Below are 23,480 nucleotides of genomic sequence, written 5' to 3' on the forward strand. Positions count from 1 at the left end.
CAACGTTGTTATAATTACTATGTAATCGCAAGACATTGAGGGACAGGAAAGATTGATGATTTGATCAACTATTGTGTTGGTGGTCAGAATTAAATCAAGACATAAGCGAACATGTTCCATGGGCATGGTTTCCTCAAAGTCTGGAGAATTACAGCAGTTTGTTGAAATGTTTATAGGGCATTGAATAGGCATACGTAGTGTACATCATTGTTATATTACTTCTACAATAGGAAGTTTATGTATTTTGATAAGTGGGGGGCGCTTTGCGCGGCATTTCATACTTGTCAGCTTCAAACTTTTCCCACCCCAAATTACTCCTAGCATTATTTACTGCAATTAGTTGAAAATGCTGTTGGATCGGAACACGACAGGACAATACCAACCTCTGTAGTTCCTCGACTTAGGCCATAAAAAGGGCCTCCATTTGCCATTCAAATGTTTTTGGAACATTCCTTGAACTTGTTCCTGAAGGAGACTAGATCATATTCTATTTTGCCATAGATATTCCATGAACTGTGTTTTTTCTCCCAAAGACTGGCCACAACTGGCTGGAGATTCTTCCTACATTTTAAGCCCTCTCAGTTTTATAACTTTCAGGTCATGTTATTAGGTATAGCCTTACCAGTTATTTCCCTCATTATCTCCATATGTTCATCATAAAGTCACTTTAAGTTCTACTTGCTGTGTCGAACCACCTTATTAAATAAGTATATATTTGCCATACATTGCTTCCCATTTGTAATGATTTTTCCAACATCCTGCTCCCATGTAGTATAAGTTTGATAGAAGCCCTGTCGAATTGGGCAGTTGACACGTCCTTCATTCAAATTCTGCCAATTCTCTTCGGTCCCTTTTTAGGTCTCGCTGAGTCAGCGCATGCGCTACTCTGCAAGAAATTTAGTAAGGGGATTTCCAAAGTGCTACCAGAGGCTTTTGCTGTCCTCAAGCTTGCGTTCACGTGTGCGTTCACGTGTGCGTGCACGCGCGCAGCCGTGGGTTTCTGTCCAGGCTCATGAGCAGAGGCGCCATATGGCTTTACTCTCTCGTCATGGGTCATCATCTTTCAAGATAAGAGAGCTTGCTTTCACATACCTGAAGCCGATAGCTTCCTTGTTTTTTATGTGCTCAAGAAACTTTCAGTGAGACAGAAAATATGCAATAGATTATTGTGATCGTAGTAAGTCGTAATTCATTTTTTTATCAGCCTTCTTAGTTAACCCATGCATGCCGATGAATTCAGTAGTCACGTTTCATGCATGCTGAATGAATTGTATAGTCCGCAGTCTTACATTTATTTACTTCACAGCGTCGCTTGCACACATTGTAATGTTTTTTTCACTCTACCCCTCTACCCATCTTCTACCCTTCTACCCCTCTACCCCTCTTCTACCCCTCTACCCCTCTTGTACTCCTCGACTACACTTCTACCCCTCTTCTCCCCCTCTACCATCCCTCTACTTCCCCTCTTCTACCCCTCTACTACCCCTCCTCTACCCCCTACTCTCTCTTCTAACCCTCTACTACCCCGCTACCCTACTACCCCTCTTGAACCCCTAAGCCCCTTTAACCCTCTTCTACCCCTTCTACCCCTCTTCTCCCCCTCTGCCCTCTTCTCCACCTCTGCCCTCTTCTCCCCTCTACCCCTCTTCTCCCTCTTCTACCCCTCTATCCCTCTACTACCCCTCTTCTACACCTCTACCCCTCTTCTACCCCTTTACCCATCTACACCTCTACCCCTCACCTACCCCTCTACCCCCTCTACCACACCACCCCTCTACCCCTCTTCTACACCTCTACCCCTCTTCTACCCCTCTACTACTCCTCTACCCTATTACCTCTCAACTACACCTCTACCCCCTTCTACCCCTCTTTTACCCATCTACCACTCTTCTACCCATCTACCCCTCTTCTACCCCTCTTCTACCCTTCCCCTACCCCTCTTCTACCCCTCCCCTACCCCTCCACTACCCCTCCACCCCTCTAATACCCTCTTCTACCCCCCTCAACCCCTCTACTACTCTACCCCTCTACCCCTCTACTACCCCTCTACCCTACTATCCTACTACCCCTCTACCCTGCTAACCCTCCACCACCCGTCTACCCTACTAACTCTCTAATACCCCTCTACTCATCTTCTACCCCTCTACCCCCCTCCAACCCTCTTCTACCACTCTAACCCTCTTCTCACCCCCTTCTACCCCTGTACCCCTCTTCTACCTCTACCCCTCGTCTACCCTTCTATCCCTCTACCCCTCTACTACCCCTCTACCACCCTGTTACTCCTCTACTACCCCTCTACTACCCCTCTACTACCCCTCTTCTACCCCTCTTCTACCCCTCTTCTATCTTTCTACCCCTCTTCACCCCCTTTTCTCCTCTACAACCCCATAACCCCTCTTCTATCCCTCTACTACCCCTCTTCTTCCCCTCAACCCCTCTTCTACCCCTCAACCTCTTTTACTCCTCAACCCCTCTACTACCCCTCTATCCCTCTATTACCCCTCATCTACCCCTCTACCCCATTACCCCTCTTCTACCCATCTAAACCCTACACCTCTCCTACCCCTCTACTACGTCTACCACACCACCCCTCTACCCCTCTTCTACACCTCTACCCCTCTACTACTCCTCTACCCTACTACCCTTCAACTAGCCCTCTAGCCCTATACCACCCCTCTACTACCCCTTTACTACCCTCTACTCTTCTACCCCTCTACTACCCCTCTACTACCCCTCTATATCTCTACTACCCCTCTATATCTCTACTACCCCTCTATCCCTCTTCTACCCCTCTATCCCTCTTCTACCCCTCTATCCCTCTTCTACCCCTCTATCCCTCTGCTACCCCTCTATCCCTCTTCTACCCCTCTATCCCTCTTCTACCCCTTCTATCCCTCTTCTACCCCTTCTATCCCTCTTCTACCCCTCTTCTACCTCTCTACCCCTCTTCTACCTCTCTACCCCTCTTCTACCCCTCTACCCCTTTTTCTAACCCTCTACTACCCCTCTACACCTCTTCTAGCCCTCTACCCCTCTTCCACCCCCTACCCCCTCTACTACCCCTCTATCCCTCTACTACACCTTCTTCCCCTCAACCCCTCTACTACCCCTCTTCTACCTCTCTTCTCCCCCTCTTCTCCCCCTCTTCTACCCCTCTACTACCCCTCTACTACCCCTCTTCTAGCCCTCTTCTAGCCCTCTACCCCTCTTCTGTCCCTCAGCCCCTCTACTACCCCTCAGCCCCTCTACTCCCCCTCAGCCCCTCTACTACCCCTCAGCCCCTCTACTACCCCTCAGCCCCTCTGCTACCCCTCAACCCCTCTGCTACCCCTCTACCACCCCTCCTCTACTCCTTTTCTACCCCTCTACTACCCCTCTATCCCGCTTCTACCCCTCTTCTACCCCTCTTCATCCCCTCTACTACCCCTCAACCCCTCTACTACCCCTCACCCCCTCTACTACCCCTCACCCCCTCTACTACCCCTCAGCCCCTCTACTACCCCTCAACCTCTCTACTACCCCTCAACCCCTCTACTACCCCTCTACCCATCTACTACCCCTCTACCACCCATCTACTCCTCTTCTACCCCTCTATCCCTCTTCTACCCCTCTATCCCTCTTCTACCCCTCTATCCCTCTTCTACCCCTATCCCTCTTCTACCCCTATCCCTCTTCTACCCCTATCCCTCTTCTACCCCTATCCCTCTTCTACCCCTATCCCTCTTCTACCCCTATCCCTCTTCTACCCCTATCCCTCTTCTACCCCTATCCCTCTTCTACCCCTATCCCTCTTCTACCCCTCTATCCCTCTTCTACCCCTTCTACCCTTCTACCTCTCTTCTACACCTCTACCCCTCTTCTACACCTCTACCCCACCATCCCCCTTCTAGCCCTCTACACCTCTTCACCCCTCTACTACCCCTCTTCTACCTCTCTTCTACCACTCTTCTACCCCTCTACCCCTCTACTACCCCTCTACTACCCCTCTTCTACCCCTCTACGCCTCTACCCCTCTTCTACCCCTACTACCCCTCAACCACCCATCTACTACCCCTCAATCCCTCTTCTACCCTTCTACCCCTCTACCCCTCTTCTACGCCTCTACCCCTCTTCTAACCCTCTACTACCCTCTTCTAACCCTCTACTACCCCTCTACCCAATTTCTATCCCTCAACCCCTCTACTACCCCTTAACCCCTCTACTACCCCTCTACCCCACTTCTACCCCTCTTCTACCCCTCTTTTACCCCTTTACCCTACTACCCCTCTACTACTCCTCTACCCTACTGCCCCTCTACCTATTCTACCCCTCTAACCCTCCTCTACCCCTCCTCTACCCCTCCTCTACCCCTCCTCTACCCCTCCTCTACCCCTCCTCTACCCCTCCTCTACCCCTCCTCTACCCCTCCTCTACCCCTCCTCTACCCCTCCTCTACCCCTCTTCTACCCCTCTACTACCCCTCTACCCTACCCCTCTACCCCTCTTCTACCTCTGTTCTAATCCCCTACTACCCCTCTACCCCTCCTCTTCTAGCCCTCTACCCCTCTTCTAGCCCTCTACCCCACTTCTGTCCCTCTACCCCTCTTCTGTCCCTCTACCCCTCTTCTGTCCCTCTACCCCTCTTCTGTCCCTCTACCCCTCTTCTGTCCCTCTACCCCTCTTCTGTCCCTCTACCCCTCTTCTGTCCCTCTACCCCTCTTCTGTCCCTCTACCCCTCTTCTGTCCCTCTACCCCTCTTCTAGCCCTCTACCCCTCTTCTAGCCCTCTACCCCTCTTCTAGCCCTCTACCCCTCTTCTAGCCCCCTACCCCTCTTCTACCCCTCTACCCTATTTCTATCCCTCATCCCCTCTACTACCCCTCTCCTACCCCTCTACTCCTCTTCTACCCCGCTTTTACCCCTTTACCCTACTACCCCTCTACTACCCTACTACGCCTCTACCCCTCTACTACTCCTCTAACCCTCTTATACCCTCTAACCCACTTATACCCTCAAACCCTCTAATACCCCTCTAACCCTCTAATACCCCTCTAACCCTCTTATACCCCTCTAACCCTCTTATACCCCTCTAACCCTCTTATACCCCTCTAACCCTCTTATACCCCTCTAACCCTCTTCTACCCCTCTAACCCTCTTCTACCCCTCTACCCCTCTTCTACCCCTCTACCCCTCTTCTACCCCTCTACCCCTCTTCTACCCCTCTTCTACCCCTCTTCTACCCCTCTTCTACCCCTCTTCTACCCCTCTTCTACCCCTCTTCTACCCCTCTTCTACCCCTCTTCTACCCCTCTTCTACCCCTCTTCTACCCCTCGACTGCCCCTCGACTGCCCCTCTACTACCCCTCGACTGCCCCTCGACTGCCCCTCTACTACCCCTCTACTACCCCTCTACTACCCCTCTTCTACCCCTCTTCTACCCCTCTTCTACCCCTCTTCTACCCCTCTTCTACCCCTCTTCTACCCCTCTTCTACCCCTCTTCTACCCCTCTTCTACCCCTCTTCTACCCCTCTTCTACCCCTCTTCTACCCCTCTTCTGCCCCTCTTCTGCCCCTCGACTGCCCCTCGACTGCCCCTCGACTGCCCCTCGACTGCCCCTCGACTGCCCCTCGACTGCCCCTCGACTGCCCCTCGACTGCCCCTCGACTGCCCCTCGACTGCCCCTCGACTGCCCCTCGACTGCCCCTCGACTGCCCCTCGACTGCCCCTCTAACACCCCTCTAACACCCCTCTAACACCCCTCTAACACCCCTCTAACACCCCTCTAACACCCCTCTAACACCCCTCTAACACCCCTCTAACACCCCTCTAACACCCCTCTAACACCCCTCTAACACCCCTCTAACACCCCTCTAACACCCCTCTAACACCCCTCTAACACCCCTCTAACACCCCTCTACCCCACTTTCCCTCTACTGCCCCTCAAGCTCCTGTAGTAGGGAACATATGGGCTCAGCAAGGTACAGTAAAATGTCATGTGCGTAAAGGGATATCCCATGCTCCCATCGGGTCCCATCGCAGGGCCCTAATCTGGGCATCTCTCCGGATCCTGCTTGCCAGCAGCTCAAGAGACACTACAAACAGTAATGGGGACAGTGGACAACCAGGTCTGGTGGCGCTCCTAATTTTTGTCTCCAGCAGCACTCCATTTACTGTCACTGGGGCCACTGAATTTTGGTATAACAGTTTGACCCATTGCAAGTAGGGCCCCAGAATCCCATCTTCTCTAGGAACGCCCACAGGAATGGCCATTCCAGGGCATCAAACGCCTTTTCAGTGTCTAATAACACTATTATCACTGACTCCTGAATCTGTCCTCCGCCTACCAGACACTGGAATACCCGCTGGAGATTGTGCTGTGTTGCCCTGTAGGGCATGAACCCCGATTGATCTGCCTTCAACAGGGTGTCCACTACCCTATGAAGCTGATCCACAAGCACCTTCGCTAAAATATTTGCCTCCACATTCATCCGGGAGTGTCTGGCCTAGGACGCACATTCCTCCCTCTGTTTCTCTCCCTTAGAAATGGGAACTTCAGTGCGTGCTGCAAGTCTTTCAGGAATGACCACTCATTTTTTGGCACATATATAGTTCCCCTAGTTTGGGTACCGCTTCTACCCGGAGGCACTTGAAAAACTCTGTGGGAAAGCCATTGGGGCCTGGCCCTTCTTCACAATGGTAAGCGCCTCAGTTATCTCAGAGTCAGAGATTTCTGCATCTAGGGCTGCCCGATCCTCCTCCTAGAGTATCTGTGTCGGGAGGTTTTGGACAAATGCTGACAGACCGTCCATATCCCCGGTGACCTGTAAACTGTACCCCTCACTCATATGAGCTGCCATTGCTCTAACAAATTGTTCTGGGGTCTCCACCAAAGACCCATCTTTGCCCTTCCGACCCCCTGATCCATTGCTGCCCCTCCTCCCGCTGCACCTGCCAGGGCAGCAACTTCCCAGCCTGGTCTTTGATCTCATATAGCTGCCCCTGTTTTACCCAGAAACGAGTCCTGGCCTCCTGAGGGGCCAACACTCTATACTATACATTGGTCTGCTCAACCTCCACTGCCAGTTCTAGCATTGGATCGGCAATGACATTTTCTGTCCTGGCCCCCTCCTTTTGGAACTCCCTTCCGCTGGCCTTAAGCTCAACTGCCTCCTATATGGAGTTCCGAAAATCACTTAAAACTTTTCTCTTCCTGAAAGCTTTCCCAGCTTAAAAAATCCTCTGGCTCCCCTGCCTTTGGTTTTAGTGTTTCACCAGCGCCATGAAGCCGCACGGCATACGCGCGCTTTACAAATTCTTTTAAATTAAATTAAAATGAACGCTTCCTCTAGGTCGATTAAATTTTGTTCTCTAGGGTCACACATTCCTTCCCCCTTCCCCTCTTCTTGCTCACTCTGTGGCCGATCAAATGGCCCCTAGTCACTGCCTTTAGAGGCCTCCCAGAACACCATGCCTGAGGACACTGTTCCCTTGTGTTCCTCAAAATAACTAGTTGTCTCTGTGGACAGCTGTTTCCTGATGTCCCAGTCAGTTAGCTCCCAGGTATCAAATCTCTGTCCCCCTGCTACGCCCCCACCCCCTCACCCCACAATTCACCGGTATGACATCCTCATTGGAAAATGATTTGAGATTCCCCTTAGCAAATAGGTCACTTATCCCCCATCACCCCTCCCCTGTCCAGATTGATGCCCGGGGGCCATCAGATATTCTAATCGGTAGACGGATATCTGGGCATTGGCCATGTAGGATTATTGCCTAAGGTCAGGGTGTTGTGCCTGCCACAAGTCCACTAAACACGTAGACCTTAGAAACATCGCCAGGTATGAATCTACCCTCGGGGGTGATCTGTGCCTATGTAACCCTGTCCATCACCCCATGCACAGTCAGGTTGAAGTCCCCCCTCCCCTCCCCCCCACCCCCCTTCCCAAGGATAGTAAGAGTGTCCGGTTGTAGGAAACTGGCTCTTGTATAATATATCAAACTATATTGTGTAACGACTCCAAGGTTTCCCTTATGAGTGGACATGGGGCTTGCTATGGCAATCCCAGGGTGCTCTTCTAGAGTTAGTGTGGTTGAGCAGCCTTAGGCTTATCACAGAGTAGTGCAAGGCATCCACATATGCACACAATAGTCAATAAGTAATACACACAACTCAATAAGGATATCAACACCCATTTATATAAATAACGTATCTTTATATAAGTTTAGACATCAGAAGAAAATTGTTCAGATAAGTACTTTTTAAAAATTCTTTTAGTTCAAAACGTTGCAGTTTCTGGAGACTGCAATGTTATCCTATGACAGGAAAAGTCAATGCGACATTCAGGTATAGTACAGCGACTTACTGGGAACCAATCTCCAGGAGTTAAGGTGTGTGGTAGGCAAGCTCCACGGCATCACCAACAAAACACCACCGGCTTCACTAGGGTGGCTGAGTGCAGAGATCCAAAACAGTGTCAGGTGCCCAGTGTTACTCTATGGGGACCGGTCTACGCGTAATGAGACTGCAGGCTTGGAGTGGGAGGCCAGTCGGGCTTCACCAATAGGGGAGCTTAGGCCTCACGGTGCTCGGGGACGTATGGACACCTTTAGTCCTCTTCTCCAAAGCACATGGGTGCAGAGGTGTCCTTAGACATCTAGTTTTCTTACTGGGAGCTGTCACGATAGAGGGGGTCTGTGTGCAGAGGCTGCATGCGACATCGAAGAATTCACTGGGGCAAAACTATGTTGGACTGTCTCTCGAGGGCTGGGGGACCATGATGACACAGTTGACCCACTTCAACTCTGGCTTGGAGCGACAGGTGCAGTGTTGTCTTCAGGGGTCTGGTTCCTGCGGTCACAAAGTCCTCACAGGAGTCTTTCTTTACCTGCAAGATGCAGGTCCACTACTTCCCGGGAGGTCTTTTGGTGCCATTTTCTAAGTCAGTAGGCTGGCCGGCAGGGTTGGTACCCGGTTAGTTCATGGGTCTTCAGTTCTTGCAGGATGCAACTCTGTTACAGATCGGCAGGATCTGTTGTTCTGGTGCCAGGGGCTCCCCTAAATACTGAATTTAGGGGCGTTAGGGGAGTGTAGGGTAGTAGCCAATGGGCTACTGATCTTGGTGTCACTACGCCCCCTAGAAGGCCACTTCCTGTTGAACGTGGGCATAACCCTGTCCCAGAATTCCTAAGTATGCCATCACAAAGATGGCTACTTATGAAAAGTTGTGTCCGCCTCAGTTTAGCCCATCTTAATGATGGTACCAGCCTGGGAGTGGCACGCCTACCTCACTAGCCAATTTTCCCGCCTGTCCAGGTGCCAAAGGGGCTCGGGACAAAGGGATTCGTCTTCCTGTCCTGTGAGGGAAGCCAGATTTGCATTTTAAAGGCGGCAGCTCTTCGAAGCTTGCTGGTCTAGGAAGGCTAATCAGCAGGTCGACCTGTGGTAGGGGTTGTGACACCCTCATCCCGGACAGGCTTTTGTTCTGGGTCTCCTGAGAGCAGAAGGCTCTCACCCTAAGAGTTCAGAACAGTGTCTTGAGTGGTAGGCTGAGAGAAACCAGTCAGCAATCACACCAGAGGCTGGTAGGTTCCCAGGGGGCACATCTAAGGTGTGTGCATGCATTGGTAAATTCAACACTGGAATCGGTGTGGGTTCAATAGTAGATGTTTGATACCAAGCATCCCTATTTTCAGTAAAGCCATCATGTAGCTGGCGAACTCGTTTTCACCAGTGTCAAGCACATGTTCTAAAATAACTTCCTTGTTCACTTGCACTGGCAATAATGGAACTGATCAGCACAAGGGTATATCTGCTCATGAAGGTACGGCATATCTGCTCATTCAGGTATACCCATCTATGTAATGCCAAGCTCCCTGCCTTAGGGGTGTAAGACCTTCTGTAAGGGTGACTTACAAGTACTACATGCAGTGTTAGGGGGTGTGGCACACAGGGATCTGTGTCAAATAATGTTTTCACTTTTGTCTGCATCAAAACATGCAACCTGCGAAAGCAGCCCTGCATGAGTTGGGAGAGGGTTCCCTTAAGGTGGCACAATTGGTGTTGCAGCTCTTGGGGCGTCCTTCTTTAGTATCTCAGACCTTAGGTCCCAGGGGTACCATTTAGTAGGGACTTATAGATGGTGTTAAAGGTATTGCCGATTGGGTGAACAAATGTACAGTTTTGGGAAAGCAATCTAGCACTGAGTACCTGGTTAGCAAGAACCCAGTGCACTTCCAGTCAAAATGACAACATTTACCAGGCAAGAACTGGAGGTGACAATGTCAAAAAGGAGTACTTTCCTACATCGGTGTCATCATTAACCAATCTCTCATTTGTGCCAGACCTTCAGACTGAAGTCCTGGCGGGAGTTACCAGGATACCAGTGTCTGGGGAAGCCCATTCCATGTTCCGGAGGCCGCGGCCCTACAGTCCTCTGTTCAGTACGTGAAAGGGGACTGTTCTCCGGACCAGTATCTCCACTCTACGGGAGCCCCTCACGAATGCAGCACTTGCCACCAGCTGTAAGGGTCCATTATTGAAGAAACCACATCTATTCTTCACCAGATGGTTTGCCTGCAGCAGTAACAGATTTGGGGCATGTCTGGAGATGCATGTTGTCACCATTCACCTCTTAATACTTCTCACTAGACCATTGACAATCCATTAAAGAACTATCAGGGCCTTCCCCACTTCTCTCGGGAGGTGCCCCCTGTCTGTCCCTGCGCCCTATTGTTTGTCATAACAATACTGTGGAATAAGACTTTTCACCAACTTCCACTGTCAAATTAAGAAAACAACAGCCCAAGCCCGCAAAATAAACCTCAAAACATCTTCCACACCCTAACCCTCCCTGTGTCCTCTTGCAGTGAGTATAGAACCTCCCACCCCCCAATTCCCAAGGTGCCTGTCGCCCACCCCCAGCACATCAGATTGCAACCTGGTAATTTTTGCTGCACTGTGATAAGGCCTTGCTCAAATGGGCTATCCAGCCAATCCATTCATTCGTCCCTGTTCTCTGTGCGCTCCGTTGTTACCCGCATCAACCATTTGACCTCACAGGGATCTCAAAGCTTGGCCTCTCACACAGTCTCATCTGTCATAATGGGGGTAACCAGGGGATGGGGACGCTCCCAGTTTCCTCCACACAGGCCTCATCACTATCTCCTAAATCTGTTTAGTCCGTCGCCAGGGTGGCCCACTTGGTATTAGTCCATGGTTGACCCACCTGCACCCCCCTCGAGCACTCCATCCTTGCCTGGTCCTTCATGGGTGTTCCTCTGTCCTTTCACCTAAGAGTGATTAGCTGAATCTCTGGTCTCATCACTCCGGGCTGCCGGCTAAGTCAGCCAGTTCAAGTGCTGGGTAGCAATTGCCCTCCAGCCAGTCCCACACCTCAGCTGCTGAGACAACTGTAATATGGAGCTTTGAGGGGAAAATGAGAACATACTTTGAGTAAAATTTCCTTTTGTCTTTGCACTGATGCAGTATAATTCCGAAATATATTTACTGTGTTACCCTCCAACTTACAGGGGCCCCTCGAACGTGCCACCTGCAGAATGCAGTTCCGGTCCCCGAGGTTAAGCAGTCTAGATATGATTGGTCTGGACGGAGATTCAGATGCAGGCAGCTTGACTGGGACACTGCACGGTTCATCAGGTGCCTGATGTCTGACTGCAGCTGTCGGATCTGTGCGCCATGGTCCTTGACTACAGGGGTCAGGCCTGTAATGGAACATTCTGCCTCTCCTACCTTCGCTGCTAGCTTACGGTGATCCGCCCTTAGGAGGCACCCAATTTTTTGCCACAGTCTCAAATTTCTGTTCAATTGCCCCCTTTGTTTCACGGGTAGCCGTTAGGTTTCTGTCGTTGTGCACCTCGAGTGGTGACCCTCTGCTTTTGCTCTGTCATCCAGCTGCGTGCATGAGACTCTGTCCCCTGTGCCTATTTAACCTGCTTTGGGCGCACGATTAAATCAGGTTGGTGTTCGGTCATTCCCACCAATTGGCCCCTCCTGCACGCGGCACACAGATATGTCTCCTTGACCTTCCTACATGGAGTCTGGGGATTTTCCTCTGCCCTCTCTGAGGTGGCCAGGCCCAGTGGTGGAAGGTTCATTACCTCCCCACCCTATGGGCCAGACGGCCAGCAAAATCTCTCCAGGTCTGGCCAGTCTCTCAGGTATTTCCTTCCAGGGATCGCCTATGCCCACCACATGCATCTTCTCTCCAGGGTCAGTCCCAGGGTGGGGTCATCAGGAGTAGCAGAGTGCGCCTCAGTACTTCCCCTCTCTACTTTTCCATCAGGCTCTGGTACGTAGGGTCCGATTATATCTCAATCATTACCCCAGACGGGTCTCCCGGCCCAGAGGGTGTCACGCTCCGTTCACCGCCACCCCACACTTCTCAGTCCTTGGGGCTGTTCCAACCCCACACTCTGAGTCTCCCTGACCCCTCTTGGGGAGTATTCAGTTATTCTTTTACTGATGCGTTCTCCGCCTGTGCTCAGGCTCACTCATCCCCATCTTCCAGACCTTTTGGGGAGCAGGTTAGGGAATAGTAGTTCTTCCTGCAGGTCTTGAGAGGTGGGGGGGGGGGTAGCTCTTTTCAACTGCAACCCCACCTGATGTTAGTTGCTGGGGTCCAGTTCACCAGGTTTCAGGGGGGGCACTCTGCTCCGCCAAGCTTCTTCTCACGTTGGGTTGTGTAGTAAATGAACGACACCGGACTCTTCAGTAAAGATGAGAAAACATCAAGTTTATTCAGTCCAGTAGCATAACGGACACTTCTATGGCTGGCCAGGGATCAACTGACTCAATTGGAACGTTCATGCAGGGACAAACCCAGAATGTCAGTGAAGTATTCTAAAGTGACAGGGAAAAGGACACATGAATAAAAGACTACACAAGCTACAGTAAGTACAACACATCTTCTCCCTTTATCAAAACAAACAAAGCAAAGGAAGGAAGACATGTGAGAAACATTACCGGAGACATTAGCAAACAAAATCATTTAAGTACACAGGTGGTCTACGCCTTCTCAAGCACATGACAGCTTGGGAACTCTACTCCAAAGATTGGAAGGAGGAGTGCTGCCGCTGGCAACAGTACCCCCATCACCAACAGCATTACCATCACCACCCCTCACTCCTGTATTACCATTAGAAAGGGGAACAGTGGAACCGACATCCAGTGCCATCATATAACCACTGTTTCGACTCGAACCGTTGTCAAAGGTAACACAATTGTCATGGTAAGGAAAGGTACCACCAGAAACATTTGTGTTCTTTTGATACAAAGCCACAGGCCGAAGATTCCATTTCTCCCCATTGTCCAAGACCACAAAATGTGCAAAGGCGTGTTTGACCCTAAAAAGTCCCCTGAACTTGGACAATCCTTTGACAAACCTACCTGACTTTGACTAAGTCTCCTGTACAAATGCGAAGGGTTGCAGAAACAGGACCATCCACTGGCAACCCACTCTTAACCATGTAGGGACCAATTTGGAACCTGGAGGTCTCCCCCATCAACTGAAAAGGAGCCTTACCACTCTGCTCGAGCTTGGTAGTTCGGTAAGCCCAGATCATTTCCTCAACTATAGTTTGGGCAATCCCTCCACTGGCACTCGCCATTTGAATAATGCCTTTGACAACATGGTTGGCCCTCTCACAAAGACCATTACCCCGAGGATTGTAAAGGGAAGTGCGATGGTGAGACACACCACACTTGGTAAGGAAAGCTTGCATTTCACTAGAAATGAGTTGCGTGCCACTATCAGTGATGATGACAGAAGGAAAACATTCTGTATGGAACAAGCAATTCAAAAACTCAATTGTGCTCTCAGTAGTGATGTCTTTAACAAATTTGACATCTAACCACTTGGAAAAAACGTCATTAACCACAATAGCAAATCTATCACGAGTAGGTAACTCGTCCATGGGTCCGATGAAATCTAATCGGACACTGTGCAAAAATGTCCTCGATCAGTGATCTGACCCATGCTTGCCTTGGAACCCACTCTCTTCTCCCCCTCCTTGCAAACTGTACATTTGTCAACCCAGGCTTATCCTGATGGTCCATGCCAGCCCACCAAAAGTTAGCTTTGAGGCGGTGTTGTGTCAAAGTTTGCCCCAAATGTCCCTCATAAGCAAGAGTCAAAAGCTTGGTCCTTAGGCCAAAAGGTGGAACAAACTTGTCCCCCCTCATCAAGACAAAAGCACCACACACTGATAATTCCTCTAAGATTTTGATAAAGGGTCATAAAGAGACCTGAACACAACTCTCATGTCTGGTTCCTAACTAAACAAGATCCATGACCGATTTAAGAACCTGATCTAACTCCATCTCCTTAGCCCACTCCTCAGAGGAGAACATACCTTCACCTACTAACACCACATCTTAAACAGAGGCAACAGCACCATCGTCAGTGGTGAGAGAAATGGGAGGACGGTCAACTGTCTCCCACTTGAAAGACAGCCTGGAAAGGCAATCAGCTTGCTGTTTTTTCCAACCCTGAATGTGTGTGACCTTATATTGATACTCTTGCAGCCTAGCTGCCAGTATTGCTAACCTCGCAGAACCTTTACCCGCACTACCAGGGGACAAAATCTTCACCAAAGGTTTATGATAAGTTTTGAGCAAGAATCTTGTACCCCAGAGATACTTGTGAAAATATTCAACTCCCCATGCTGCAGCCAGGGCCCCCCTTTCTAAACAGAATAATTCTGTTCAGAGCTCGTTAAAGTCCTAGGCGCAAAAGCGACGGTCTTCTCTCCATCAGTATGTTTTTGGGAGAGAACGGTACCTAGACATTTGGCACTATTGTCTACCGAAACTATGGACTTGAGCTTGATGTCAAATGGTGCAAGAACATTGGAATTACTAATTTCATTCTTAATATTGTTAAAACACATAAATTGGTATTCACCCCACACAAATTATGCACCTTTTTTACTTCAAGTAATACTCTGAGGCCCATGAACGACCTCAACTGATCCTTATCTGAATGTGCTGGAGCCAGTTCAATAGCACTAAGTAAGTTTTTCTACGGTTTTATTCCTAGTGCAGAGATTTCATGCCCCAAATACTCAATCTGTTCCACTAAGCAAGAGCATTTTACCTTGCTTAAGGTGAGCCCAACCCCTGCAATTCTATGCAGCACAGACTTTAAAACGTGGTTGTGCTCACCAACGGTCCTGCCAAACACCAGAATATTATCTTGAAAGAAAACCGCTTTATCGATGCCTTTGAAGATTTCAGTGACCATGCGCTGAAAAACGCTGGCGGCTAATGACAGCCCAAAAGGCAAACGTGTAAACTGAAATGCTCCTTCTGTGGTGATGAAAGCTATCAAATGTTTGGAGTCCTGATGTAACTTTATCTGATGGTACTCACTCTTTAAGTCGAGCTTGAAGAAAAAATTGCATCTTTTAAAGTGGAGATCAGTTCACCTATATTGGGCAAAGGAAAGGTATCTGCGACTACACATTTGTTTAGGGACCTCAGGTCCACACAGAACCTAAGTTTACAGTCAGCTTTTTTGTGATCACCACTGGAGAAACCCAACAGGGGGCCTCAACTTGTTTAATCACCCCCCTCCCCCGCTTGTAACATTTAGTTTAGGAGAGACTTGACCTCGTCTCTAACCACCAAGGGTACTCTCCTCAATTTATGTTGTGCAGGTATGGCGTCCTTTCTCAGTATAATCTTGTGGACATGTCGTTTAGGTTGTCCTAAATCGTCTCTAAACACTACTCTCGCCTCTTTGAGTATATCGTCTAGACTCTCGTCCTCTACCACCATGACCTAAGAGGGGGCTCTGGGATTCACTATGATGTGAAGGTCTTACTGGTGGATCCGGGGGCCCTTCTTGTGCTACATACACTTTGCCTCTAGTGGATCTATTTGAAAAAATTATTTCAGCTGCAAAATAGCTTAACAAATCAATAGATTCTACTTGATAACCAGACGGTGAAATGTCTCTGGGCAGCACTGATTTGTTCGCCCATTTGTGTTCAAACATGGATTTGGGAATGGTGATATATCTAGAACCAGTGTCAACCATTAAGGATACTTTTTGGCCGTCAATAGTGAACAAAGCTTTTGCTCAGTTACTCCTTTTGTCACCATCATCAATACTAAGAATGTGGTCCTTTTGGTCTCTTTGCCAACCATCACCTCCTTGAACAAGGGCAACTCTAGGTTGTGATTTAGTTTTGCAAATGTTTGCGAAATGCCCTAGATGACGGCACTTGAGACATTCTTTATTGGTGGCAAAGCAGACATTTGAATCAGGGGTGTGCCCCAGCTCCCACATCTGTAACTAGATTTAGAAAGTGGTTTGTTGCAAAAACCTTTTTTGTACACTACCTTGTTTTTGTTCCTGAGAAGTGCTACAGAACTAGGATCCACGTCTACATGATAACCCCTTACACAAGTGACACTATCAGAAATTTCAGCAATATTATGACTGGGGTTGCGTTTTTGGAGTTCTTTCCTACAGGACTCAGATTGTTCTACTACTTTGGCTAAGTCGATGGCCACTTTAAGAGAAGGTTTTTTGCTGCCCAAAGTCTTTCCTGAATCTTTTTATTGTTACATTGGACCATCTGTTGGTCCCTTATCAATTCATCGGCCATTACGCCAAAATTGCATTTTATTGGAAGTTCTCTTAGTCTAGCGACAAACTCATCTATAGGTTCATCATTCTTTTGGTGGTGGGTGTAAAATTTAAAACTATTCATGACTAAATTTTCTTCTTTGGCATACCTGGTTTCGAGCCTACACACAGCTTCCTTATATTCATCTAGTACAGGTTCTCTATTAGCTTGTAAGGCTTGAGGTAGATATCTAAAAATACGCTGGCCCTCTTTACCTAAAGTACTAAGTAAAAGTGCTTTTTTCCTTTTGGCACTGAAGCCCTGACCATCTAAAGCATCTAAATAGTTCTCAAAAATAATGATCCAATCTTCCCAAGGTATGGGGGGAATTCCAGGTTGCTGCAGAAATTATGGCGGTGTCAACACAGAAGCCGATGGAGTAGACATACTCGACAAAGCATAAATGAGGTTCTACGGAAGATAAATAGGTATGCACACACTTGTGAATAATATGTAATGAGATGAGTGTGTCACCGACAATAAACACAGGAGTCACACACAACTGAAGCAATAGTGTGTGTGTCACCGAAGAGCGTGCCCTATAAAAACTTAATGAAGAAACATAACAAGTACAACAGCACAAGGAATTTATGTAAAGTACCTTAGGTGTGCGTGTCACCGCTGCAATGGTGCTAAATAAGTTAGTCGATCGAGGTGTGCGCGTCACCTTAGGAGGGTGCACACAGATGTGTAAACCATGAAGAAGGCGGGAGAATAGCCAATGAAAAGCGGTGTGCGTATCACCATAGAAAATGCACCCCGAGATGAGGTGGGTAAAGCAGGCTGATGAATGGCGAAACAAATTAAGATGCCCACCTTACGTGCAATGTGATGCGTGCTTCAGAAATTGCACCGCATACTTTTTTGAGAAAAGCTGGTTCAAAATGGCCGCTTGGCGTAACCTGCAGCAACGTCGTACATCCAAAGCTGGACCGCTGACTTGACAGTTGTACCGCTCAAGATGGCTGCCATGCACGGTCACGTGATGGCATGAATGAAGACATCACCAGATTGTATGAAAGTCATCGGAGGAATTTTCTTCGGAAAATCTTAAGAGTCAGCCACAACTGAGGCCGCCACCACCATGGAGAGAACAACACAAATATATCGAAGTGTCCGCTGTGGGGCTCCTGGGATGCAGACAATGACTGCAGGAAGATTATCCGGAAAACTTCAACAACTCTCCTGGCCAGCGCAAGACAGGTAAGATCATCGCCAAAAACTGTTGTAAATGAATGACGCCGGACTCTTCAGTAAAGATGATAAAACATCAGCTTTATTCAGTCCAGCAGCATAGGGGACACTTCTACGGCTGGCCAGGGATCAACTCCCGCTACTGAAACGTCCACGCATGGACAAACCCAGAATGTCAGTGAAGTATTCTAAAGTGACAAGGAACAGGAGACATAAATACAAGACTACACAAGCTACAGTAAGTACAACAGGTTGCCATCCAGGAAAGGCCTCTGGTCCCACTGGGGCAGCCTCTGTAGTTTGCTGCCACCCTGCAAGTCTACTCGCAGCTCTGATCCAGGGCTCAAAAGGAGCCCCCTCTCTGTGGCCCTTAACCGACATCCGGCCCCCTCTACTTCCAATCTCTTCAGAGCCACTCATCACTGTTGCATCCCTTGTGGTGCAGCTGCTGAGGTCGCCGCAGTCATTCCTCAGCAATCGGAGAGCGAGGGGAGTGTGTACTGCTGCCAGTTGGATGCCCGCCGCTCCCCCTCTATCTCATGATGCCATGTAGTTGGATTCCGTCGGGCCGTTACAGGATTAGCCGAGCTTTCAACCCAACGGCTCGGAGCGCAAAGGCAGCAGTCGACTTTCTCTGAGCTCTAAATCATTGCCCTCATTTAAAGCAGAATTCGGTGCCATATGAGTGGTTTACTTGTCCAAGCCCAGTAGGTTAAATGATAGATCTGAAATGCATTCCCAAGCCTTCATACATTTGGAGCTCATCTATTCCTGTGACAAGATCAGAGTACAGCATAGAGATTGAGTGCGTATGCGAGCCAGGCTATCCGACTCTCTGGTCTTACAGGTCTCACTGTCTGATGGCACTCTGATAGTGTAAAGGTCATCAAAGCTGGTTGGGAAGGGATTTAGGTGTAACCCAGCCTCCCGGTTAGATGGAAGGCTTTACGGAGTATTTGAGACGTTTACCCATCTTTTTAATCAGGTAAACTGCAGCATATTTTGGTGGCCACCATTTCAAATCTATTCTTGCTGGCATATGTACTCTCAGAATCTGCTGCTGTTAGTGTGTAAATAATTAAATGCTTTGTTCTGTTTCTAGAGCTTGCCTTCTGCAACATGATTTTGTTAGTCTTGCATATTGCTGGTTGCCAGACCTGCTTACATTCCCTTGTATCTTCTCTTCAGGATGAGAGTACCTGGGCTAGGCAGACCACTTTCTCCCTGGGCTGAGCCACAACCCCATCCCCTTTATTTTTATTTGTAACTAAAGAATGTGATCATGGTTTTCATCATAGGCAGCCACAATACTAGCTTCTCTACAATGCCAGTCTGAGCTTTGAAATCTTCACTCCATTATTTATTTTTTTAAATTCAAAGCACTTTAATTTAGCGAAAGCAAAGGTATCTATCTGGCCTTTGTTTTTTTTAATACAGATTTGTTATTTTTTATTGAAAAGCATTTCTGGGAGAACATGAACAAGACATCTCAGTAGCTGGTTGTGAACTTTTAATCAACCTATACATATATGTGGTTGCATTTGTTCATAATGAAATCATTCTTAAGCCACTTAAAAGCAAAAATATGCAATAAAAGTAACAATATCTATCAAATCTGTCAGTATTAAGTATCTGAACTCTAATCAACATGTTCTGCCCAGAGATAGCACCATCTATACAGTACTCTAAAGTTGTCATAAACTGAATCCTGTCTCTCGTCTCATCCAATATTTAATAAATCTCCAACCTAATTTCCCACCCTAGACATTCAAGATAAAGAAAGAACTATTATAACATGTGCATTGACTCTATTTCAAATACAAAGGATATGTTGGTTAATGTTTCCCGTCCCTTTCCGCCGCACTACATGTGCTGTCTTATCAGCAATATTATCTGCTATCAGGTTTTCATGTTTTCAGTGAATTTTATTGGGTATTTTCCAACATATTCCCCACATCTCAAAATCAGTTGTCATCTGTGTGTATAGATTTTGGTACCACAAAAAATTGCGTGAGACTGTGCGTTACCAGTGTTTACATTTCTATTGTAGCAGAGCCATCTTTGACACAGAAGTTTTTACGTGTTGAATTTTTATGTAAAAAGGCAATGAGTTATAGTGCAATCCGAGTGAAATAGATCCATGATTAATGTACCCGCTGTTAACAGTTGCATGTAATTTAAATTTGAATCTGCACAGGTTTTAGCCCCATCTTTCATTCTAAAAATAGTTTCAATTTTCGTAGTAGTAAACAGTTGTTAATAATGGATCATTAAGATTCCCATTTTTGCACAACGATTTTACTACATCTCCCAGTACAACATAGTTTCATTTGTGTGATCTCCTAATTACTGTGTTGGCGAGCCCGTTGGGGCAAGTAACATGACTGATCTTCACCAGTTCAATTAATTTAGTTACGTTACACATGTAACATATTTCTTAATCAAATTTAAAAAGTACAGTTTTCTTTAAAAAACAAATTTTTTAAAAACGCTAGACAATTTTGCCGTGTAGAGATTGATCAGGTGATCAATTTCAAACCACTCTGATACGAGAAGGTCTTGAGTCAATTGGACAGTATTATATACCCATTACTAACTCTTGGAATAGTTCCTGAATCCCAAAGACTGCTCTTCATTGATTTGTTTTGTTTACAAATGAACTACTGATGTGCTATGTACTGTTCACTTCCATCTAAAGTTATGCACAGTAAGGTGTGTAAAGTGCTGTACCTTGGTCTGTAATGTGAATTACTTTCATCTGTAGTTTTGTCTGTATATGGTAAGTATCTTTCCTTTTGTCCTTAACAGTGACACTAACACAGTGGTGGGGTTGCCAAGGCCGATTCATGAGAGCATAAGGACTCTGAAGCTGGTGAGTACCCCAAACTTTCTCATGCACCGTACAAGCTCATAAGAACTCCTCAAAATTTGCATGGGTTGCAGCACTGGTTAGCAGTAGGATGGTCAATGCGGATGGTAGGGTGTGATTAATTGCAGTAATCTATGGACTGTGACTGGAAGACCAGAGCTTAATGTCATAAACCTATGTACTATCTGTCCCCCATTCTCTACCTGTGAATGCCACACCTTTTAATGTTGGGCCTGGAAGCTTCCTTTGTAGCTTCTGTTTGGCAGGAATTACACACGCTCCAATATCTGTGTAAAATAAAAACCTTTGTCTTGGCGTCAGCTGTTTTTCACTCTTTTCTTCATTCCATTTTGGCACTTAATGTTTCATTCCCTGCATTTATTCCGCCAGCTATTACAGCAGATGATCAGCACATCCCCTGCATCTCTATGAGGAATAGCAATCTACTACACCTTTGCTCTGTTCACCATGCTGCCATTGAAATATGGTTCCTTCAGAATAGTTGGTCTTTCATATGTAGTAAGGGTTACTCTATTTCAGGCAGCATACTGAGCACTCTTCATGTTAGTGTAGCAACATTACTATCCTGTGTGGTAATCATCCTTGCTGGTTCTCTGCACGTAATCCCATTGATGGTAAACGTTTCTGGTTAAAAAGATTTCCTTGTAGCATGTCTGGATGTAGATACACATGCATAGAATACTTCTGCCATCTAGTGATGGGCTCTGATGTTTGCAACATGTTTCGATTTATAAAATAAATAAAAAAAATAATCTCAAGTCACGAGATATGGTGCGACTCCTCCTTTTGGTGTACATTGCGCATGGGCATGAACTCCATCCAGTTCTGATGTGCGCCGAGTGGGCAAAGAGTTCGCAGAGTCATGAACATGTTTCGGTCCATCCCGTTTGGTTACTCTTCAATCCTACTTCATTGATTTCGAGCTTCGATACGTCGCCACAAATGGAGTTCCACATTGAGGGAGAGCACTGTTCCTCAGAGAGTTAGGGGTCGAGCTCTGAGCATGATCACCAAGCCAAAGACCCCGGTTACCTTTGGGGCTCCGATAGGTACTGGCAAAAAACCTTGGAGCCAAGCAGTCTCCATTCAAGGGTGTCAAGCCTGAGCTTCTCCAAGAAGTCTGAGCACCATTGGTCATATCCAACTTCGGCACCAAAGGCCCCATCAGCGGCAGTGCACAAGACCCTGTTGATGCAGAAACTAGTCTTGATGCCAAAATACTGCTATATACTGAAACCAAGAGTGAATCCGGCCCATAGGCCTCCATTCACACCCAGATATAAGGATGTTGAGGCTCCAACAAGAATTGGATACCAGACTGGCTGGCCTATTTGTGCACCCAGTTAGACGCAAAATCATGTTGAAACCGGTAAAGAGGAGACTGGCCTTCCAGGGGGAACAGTCTTCCAGGTCTCTCTCCCCCCAAGTCGGCACCGAAGAGACACAAGGACCAAGCCCCTGTCCTCTTCTCTGCCACACAGTCCACCTCTACCGCTACCTTCACCATCACGCCCATGCACACCAGCCCCCAATGCCTCTGCCAAAGCCACTGGCTTTCATATTCAAGCTAGTTAGTCCTTTTAGCCACTTTGACCCTTGTGACAAGCCCACTGATGATCCCTGGGATGACTATAACGTTGATCCCCTAGGTGTCCCCACTCTTGACCACTACAGAGTGAGGGCCTCATCCCCCAGATGACACCACGGTATATCATGAGGTGATTCAGAGGGCTGCAGCATACCACAAAGTGGACATCCATGTGCTTGTGAAGACTCTCGAAATCCGAACGTACTGTCCAATTCCTGCTCATACTAAAATCTTCCTCTGATAATTTTAAGGAGATTATCAAGGCAAGAGTAGTGAACCTGAGGATTGAGAAAAAGTTCAAAACCTCTCCTAAATGATCCAACCTACATCAAGGGCTAGGGGTCCATAGTGATTCTCAGGTTACTCTCTGATGATCCATTGCATCTGAAAACGCACCTCCGCCTAGGCCACCAGTGATGCTCCTCCTTCAGTCAAGGAGAACAAAAAGATTGACTTGGTTGTCGGAGCAGCGACCCATTGGCAGATAGCCAGTTCGGTAGAGCTCCTGTCACATTATGATAGCAGCAATGGGAGGAGCTGCAAGAGTTCCTTAAAACCCTCCCAGAACAGTACAGGAAATGAGGGGATTAGATTGTATCTGAGGGCAAAGTCCTCTCTAACACCAGCATAAGCTGATCATTGGATGCTGCGGAATTGGTCTCTAGGGGCATCAATAAATGCCTGGTTCCATATCTCTAGATTGAGGTCAATGATCCAGCAGCATCTCCTAAGGCTTCTGTTCGACAGGGAGCACCTTTTCAGGCCCTAGGATGACGACATTCTGGAAACATATAAAAAGAAATGGCAACAGCAAAGTTCATGGAGCATCCAGACCACTCTACATAAGTCCTTGTTTTGTAAGCAGCTCAGAGGGGGGGTTAAGACTACCTAATCACACTCCTACCAGGAGCTGCAACCTCCAAAGGGGATGATGGACGGAGCGTTTGAGCAAATCAAACACTCACCCCCAGCCAACTGATCTGGGTTTGATCCATCATCATTCTTTAACTCACTCCACTAACCCAGTTCAGACATGGCCATATGCAAATCGATCTGATCCTGTGCACCCTGATACAGCGCCTCAGCAACACAGGAATCCAAGGAGCGGCCTTGGAGTGGATCATCTCATTCCTCGCCGGAAGAACCCAGAAAGTCCACATCCCCCCGTTCCGATCC

The 23,480-nt window shown here is 47.8% G+C and overlaps 1 protein-coding gene across 2 annotated transcripts in view; it reads left to right on the forward strand.

The window, feature by feature from the left end:
* STRIP1 (striatin interacting protein 1) overlaps positions 1 to 23,480 on the forward strand; it is a 225,886-nt gene that overhangs the window by 121,343 nt on the left and 81,063 nt on the right. For both annotated transcript variants that reach the window (XM_078644790.1, XM_078644789.1), the window contains exon 12: positions 20,635 to 20,698. In XM_078644790.1, coding sequence (XP_078500916.1) covers positions 20,635 to 20,698 — 64 coding nt within the window. The remainder of the gene's footprint in view (positions 1 to 20,634; positions 20,699 to 23,480) is intronic.

This window comes from Lissotriton helveticus, chromosome 5_1 (assembly GCF_964261635.1).
Source record: "Lissotriton helveticus chromosome 5_1, aLisHel1.1, whole genome shotgun sequence".
Taxonomy (NCBI): domain Eukaryota; kingdom Metazoa; phylum Chordata; class Amphibia; order Caudata; family Salamandridae; genus Lissotriton; species Lissotriton helveticus.